General features: G+C 36.6%; 1 protein-coding gene across 1 annotated transcript in view; it reads left to right on the forward strand.

Moving 5' to 3' along the window:
- The window catches only part of LOC127967843 (MAP kinase-activated protein kinase 2), a 32,220-nt gene extending 28,507 nt beyond the window's left edge, over window positions 1-3,713 (forward strand). Inside the window, exons 4-10 of the mRNA XM_052568575.1 lie at window positions 36-115; window positions 195-321; window positions 408-483; window positions 614-738; window positions 865-950; window positions 1,548-1,628; window positions 1,751-3,713. Coding sequence (XP_052424535.1) covers window positions 36-115; window positions 195-321; window positions 408-483; window positions 614-738; window positions 865-950; window positions 1,548-1,628; window positions 1,751-1,885 — 710 coding nt within the window. The 3' untranslated portion in view covers window positions 1,886-3,713. The remainder of the gene's footprint in view (window positions 1-35; window positions 116-194; window positions 322-407; window positions 484-613; window positions 739-864; window positions 951-1,547; window positions 1,629-1,750) is intronic.
- Window positions 3,714-6,000: the final 2,287 nt, after the last annotated feature.

A 6,000-nucleotide genomic window follows, 5' to 3' on the forward strand; every position in this document is an offset into this window, starting at 1 on the left:
ATTTACCATAATACCTTATTTAATATTTTTTTCAGAGGCTTCTGATATCATGAAGAGTATAGGAGAGGCCATTCAGTATTTACATGCAATAAACATTGCACACCGAGACGTCAAGGTAATATTCTTACGACGACGAAATGATTTTTGCCTTCATGGTTTTCTTAACTGAATATGCCTGTAAATTCACTTTGCAGCCAGAGAACCTCTTATATACCTCTAAAAGACCCAACGCCCTTCTTAAACTGACAGACTTCGGCTTTGCAAAAGAGACAACCTCACACAATTCTCTGGCCACCCCTTGCTATACTCCTTATTATGTTGGTAAGAATATCAGAATGATCAATATTTAGGTGTCAGGATGGCCATTTGATCCCATTTTTAAGTATTTTCATCTTTTCATGTTATAGCCCCAGAGGTTCTTGGTCCAGAAAAGTATGACAAGTCCTGTGACATGTGGTCTTTGGGTGTCATCATGTATATTCTGTAAGTGAGTCTCTCATGTTGTGCATACGCCATTTTTCTCTGTCTAGACCTCTATTTAAATGGGTTTGCTACTCTTGAGATTGTAAAGTGTGTCTGATATAGCTCAACTCTCACTTCATTCAACTTCCAGGCTCTGTGGTTATCCACCTTTCTATTCCAACCATGGATTGGCTATATCCCCTGGTATGAAAAAACGAATCCGCATGGGGCAATATGAGTTTCCAAATCCTGAATGGTCGGACGTTTCAGAGGAAGGTATCTGTCAAGTTCTGTTTTATGAAACCAATTTAAGAAACCGTTCTTAGAATGCTGTTATCTTCAACTCGTTTGTTTCTAAGAATGATTATAGATTTGAGTGACTCACCTTTCCTATTTTTGTAGCCAAGCAGCTCATCAGAACATTACTGAAAACTGAGCCGACACAAAGGATGACCATCACAGAGTTTATGAACCACCCCTGGATCAATGTGAGTTGTTTTCACAGAGTTGATTCTGGGTTGATCTAGACCAGGGGTTTTCAAACTTTTTTTTTGTCAGCCGAACCCCTTTGACCTAAATTATGTGCTTGAAGTACCCATTGAGATTTTAAATATTTCAATTATTTAATTGCACATTTGTATGTTTAACTTGAAAACAAACAAATATGTATTTATCACTTTTAAAGTTTAAGTTGTTTTTACATAGCAATTGTTATTATTACACAAATTATAAAAAAATCATAATCCTTAATTCACAATTTTTTTTATACAGGGTTTCCCAAAAGGATAATTATTTTTTATACATTTAAGATTTTACATTTACATCACATTTGTATTAACCTATGTTATTTCTTTGCAAAAAATTTCTAATTATTATTATTTTTAATTTTTAAATTTTTTTATTCATTCATTAATGGTATTAACTTGTAGGCATACCAGGCCAACTCATGAACCCCCTGTAATAACCACACAAACCACCAGGGGTTTGAGAACCTCACTTTGGGAAACCCTGATCTAGACAAATGGCTTTCTTTTGTGCTTTTATATATGGGTTACTATGTTCTATGGTTATTTATGTGGCTATAGCAATCAATGGAGGTGCCACAGACGCCCCTACACACCAGCCGTGTTTTGAAAGAAGAGAAAGACACATGGGAGGAAGTCAAGGTGAGGCCTCCCACAACATAAAAAAAGTCATTTCAGAACGTCTCCTGCAAGCTTTTTGCAGTCAGTGCACCTCAGATCCATATCTTCTTTCTGTTTAATGCTATTATGTCTCTGTTCTACAGGAAGAAATGACTAGTGCCTTGGCAACAATGAGAGTCGACTATGAGCAGGTCAAAATCAAGAGGATTGAAGACTCTTCCAATCCACTGCTGATGAAGAGGAGAAAGAAAACCAACAATACAGCTGCTGAAAACTAGACGCCCGCTTGCTAAGGACACATTCACTCTGTTGCACATGCGCATACATTTTACACCCATACATAAGGTTAAAAGTTTGAATTAAGGAAGCAATAACTCCACAAAAAAGTAAAAGCAATTTTTTTTTTTTTTTTTTTTTTTTATCACTCAATATCTTTAACCACTTTGCTACCAAAAGAAAGGATCTGCACCATTATGACACAAGACGTCCAGTTATTTGCTCCAGTGTTCCCAAGTACTGTTCTTCACAGGGTGTTTAGTGGGGTAATCAGAATGCTAAGTTAGATACCATTAGCATTTTATTTTTCCATTTCCTTTCCTTTTTATTTTAATCCAAAGCCATTAGTAAATGAGTTCATGAGTTATACTTAACACCGTTTTAATGCTAGCTTTCCTGTTTGTTCTTCATTATATTTGTCATTTATTTCTGCACTTGAATGCTTTTACAGTAAAAGACCGTACTGGTGTCCAGAGGAAAATGTATTTTTGAAAAGACTCTGAATGTAGAGGCACTCTGTTCTTTACTGTGGAAATGTATGTGAGTATTGTTCAGGGTCGCGTCAAGTAAAATACAAGATCTTTGTTTGAGCTTTAGATCCTAACCCTAACCCTGGTCTTAAGATTGAGAGCAAAACCTCATATTGCCCTGCTTTCACATTGGTTTTGGATTAGGTTTACCATGGGAAGCCAATCCAACGCATTGTTTCGGCCCTCTGCTTGCTGAATGATACTCTTTACACATCTTTTTTGATTTGCCTTGAATCGATTCTATGCATATTTGTTTCCAACTAGCTTTTCCCTCAGAGATTTGTAAAGAATCGTAACCCATGCTCTGGCATTTCATTTTACATATACCTGCTAAAAAAAAACATTAGATATATTCTGCTGCTTTTTAATCCACCACCTTAAACCGCAAGACCTGCTTGTATTCTAAGTATATAATGAATGAATTATGAAATGGATTCTTTGTGATGGTTCTACATGCATTAGCAGTTGACTGTATTCTTATGCCAGTGCATTTTTTTTGTTTGTGTTGTGTTTTCTATACATACCATGCAGTAAGTGTTTGAATGTACCTGTTGAGAGCAGTTTATAGGTACCAGGTGTTTGATAAAGGAACAAAGAAATGCCCCCTTTGACCTAAGGCCTTGTGTTCTGAAAATGTTTAAGGGAAATTGGGAATACTCATCCAGCAGACAGATTTTTGGCTGCACTGATTGACATATGCTGAAAGGTTGAATTTTGTTTTATTTTTCTATATAGTTTTTTAAAACTTCATATTTGTTGTGTGATTGATCCTCTTTTTAAGGAAGTGATTTAATGCTCACATAGTTGAACATGCAATGTCAGTATACTCCCAAGCCGCAGATATCGGCTAAATGATTTCAGTGCAGTTTCTGCTGTTTCTTTGATATTACCCCTTTGTGGGATCTTTTCCATGCATTATACATATATTTCTCGAAGCAAAGATTACAATATTCACCAAGTTGGAAAACCAATTAGAAATCCCACAGAATTTTATACTAACGGGGGAAGGCAGATGCTAGTTAGTATTTAACTGCTGTACTTATTTCTTGGTCCGCTACAACATTGGATTAAAACGCCTAAAACCCAATTTTCTGTGTCTTATTTAAACTTGTACAATTATGTTAAGACCACCATTTTTAGTATGAACAATTTCAGACCTGTGTTTGTGGAATGTGTTAATTTTCTCACACTGACTTGTCAAATACCTCTCTTTCACTTTCTGAAATTGGTGATACGTGTATATAATGTAATTCAGTTCTCTTCGTCTCAAACCAAGTAATAAAATGCAGCTTTATCATGAGATCTAATTTTCTTTTTATTCTTAACTAATTACACCTTTCTCATACAGTTAACCTTTCCCGCCCATGTTAATATAACAAAATGAGATGTACTAATAAGCTCTGTAGTTGATGGAAAACGACTACAAAGAAAAACCAGAGTGCAAGAGAAAATGAAAAGGCAATAGATGGACTCAGTTTTGTTTATGAACCGAGATGGGCACAATTACACCAAAAAATATTTAGTTACAAATACAAGCTCATCAAATGTATTTAATTAAAATACAACAAACCTGGTGTGAGAAATGTATTTAATGAAATTGCAAGTAATTTGTCCTTAGTAAATGCAAACATTATCAAGCGCAAGAGGTAGTGCCATTACATTAAAATACATATATAAGACAAAGGTGCTTTCCCCTCTTGACATCTTATAACAACATATTTATAAACAACATATTGTTTAACCATAACACTTTGCAAGGCAAGTTCATTCATATAGCACATTTTGTACACAATGCTAATTCAAAGTGCTTTACATAAAGTAAATAATCATTAAAAAAAAAACTATAATCACTAAAATAAATGTAAAGATGATTTAAAAATGTATTCAAAATTATTATAATACGGTTAAAAAAAGAAAATGATCATACATTAAATACAGTGCAGTCAGTTCAGACATTGCACAGTGCTAAACAAAAGAGATGAGTTTTGAGTTTAGATTTGGATGTGACTAATGTTTTTTAGCAGATCTGATCTCTTCTGGAAGCTGATTCCAACTGCGGGCAGCTGTTTTGTGTGAACTCTTGATATTTTAACTGACTTGATCCTAATGATCTGAGTGGTCTGTTAGGTTTATATTCAGCAAGCATATCTGCAAAATGTTTAGGTCCTAGGCCATTGAGTGATTTGTAAACAAGTAAAAGTACTTTAAAATCAATCCTAAATGTAACCGGACTGGTGTGACGTTCAGATTTTCTGGTTATGGTCAGAATTCTGGCAGCAGTGTTCTGGATGAGCTGCAGTTGCCCAATAGTTGTCTTGGGAAGGCAGATGAGGAGACCATTACAATTGTCCACTCTGGTGGTGATAAAGGCATGAATAAGTTTCTCCAAGTCTTGACTAGAAACAAAGCATCTAGTTCTTACACTGTATTTGAGATGATAGTATGCTGATTTAGTTACTGCTTTGACATGACTACTGAAACTAAAGTCCGTCTCTAGAATCACACCAAGATTCTTGACTTCATTTTTAGTTCTTTGACCCCTAGAGTCAAGTTATCCATTCACCTTGAGAACTTCATCTTTGTTTCCAAATCCACCCACATTCGTTGATGCTTCAGATCTGTTTTCAAGATGTATAGGGGGTGGTAGAATACCAGTGTTTGCAAGCCTTGTCATAGCTGAATCTGGGGTAGAGGACGCCACTGCAGCAATATAAGAAACTTGTGACAATCTGATGTCTTTTTTCCCTTTGGGTCTCGCTCCCTGTTTGTGCCTTCGATTAGTGTGTCGATCAGTTTTGGCTTGTTCCTCTACACTTGGTATATAACTGTTGAGATTCACTAGATTAATGCCACTCACCGGCTGTGAAGTGGTCCATGATGACAGTCTGCTGAGTGTTCTACCTGTTTTGTAAATCCAGCAAGTAACTTTGTTTTTTAAGAACCACAATCCTTTGTAGAAGTTTGCGGCAGTTCATTTTATCTGTCCGTTCTCTGGAATGTAAGCTGCTGGCAGTAGGAGGCCAAAGTTCCTGTTTTTGTACCTGTTTTCCTGCATTCACTTTTCAATAATCTCTGCATAATCCGAGCGTTCCATCCGGTTTGGGAAAAAGATGGGAACAAGACACAGAGAACTCCAGGGACTAGAACTAGGCTTGGCTAGACCATTCTCCAACAAGTAACTCACCTCCTGATGCATAACAGTTCTCTTAACTGCATTCAATAAGAATGCTGCTTAGGCTGCAAATTCCTAAAATAAGAATTCAGGTCTTTTAATATCTTAGAATTTTCTAACCTCACACTCTGCTGACAAAAGGACCACACCATCCCCGCCAGCATCCGAAATCTCAGAAGACTGCTTCAACTCCGCAACTATGGCAACAGAAGAAACAGCGGGCCTTCCAAAAGAGGATGATATCTTCTTTGTTATGACTGGAGCTGATCCATGCTAGTTGCTGAGGAAATACATCAACTTTGCACTATGGATCGCTTTTCAAAATGGGCGAAGCGAAGTCCAGCCCCGTGATCATCACATGTGGTTTCCGCAAGCCCGCCGGATGCTCCTTTGAAAATGTTTGATGAAAATGCTT

The sequence above is a fragment of the Carassius gibelio genome, chromosome B11 (assembly GCF_023724105.1).
Source record: "Carassius gibelio isolate Cgi1373 ecotype wild population from Czech Republic chromosome B11, carGib1.2-hapl.c, whole genome shotgun sequence".
In the NCBI taxonomy this organism is placed as follows: domain Eukaryota; kingdom Metazoa; phylum Chordata; class Actinopteri; order Cypriniformes; family Cyprinidae; genus Carassius; species Carassius gibelio.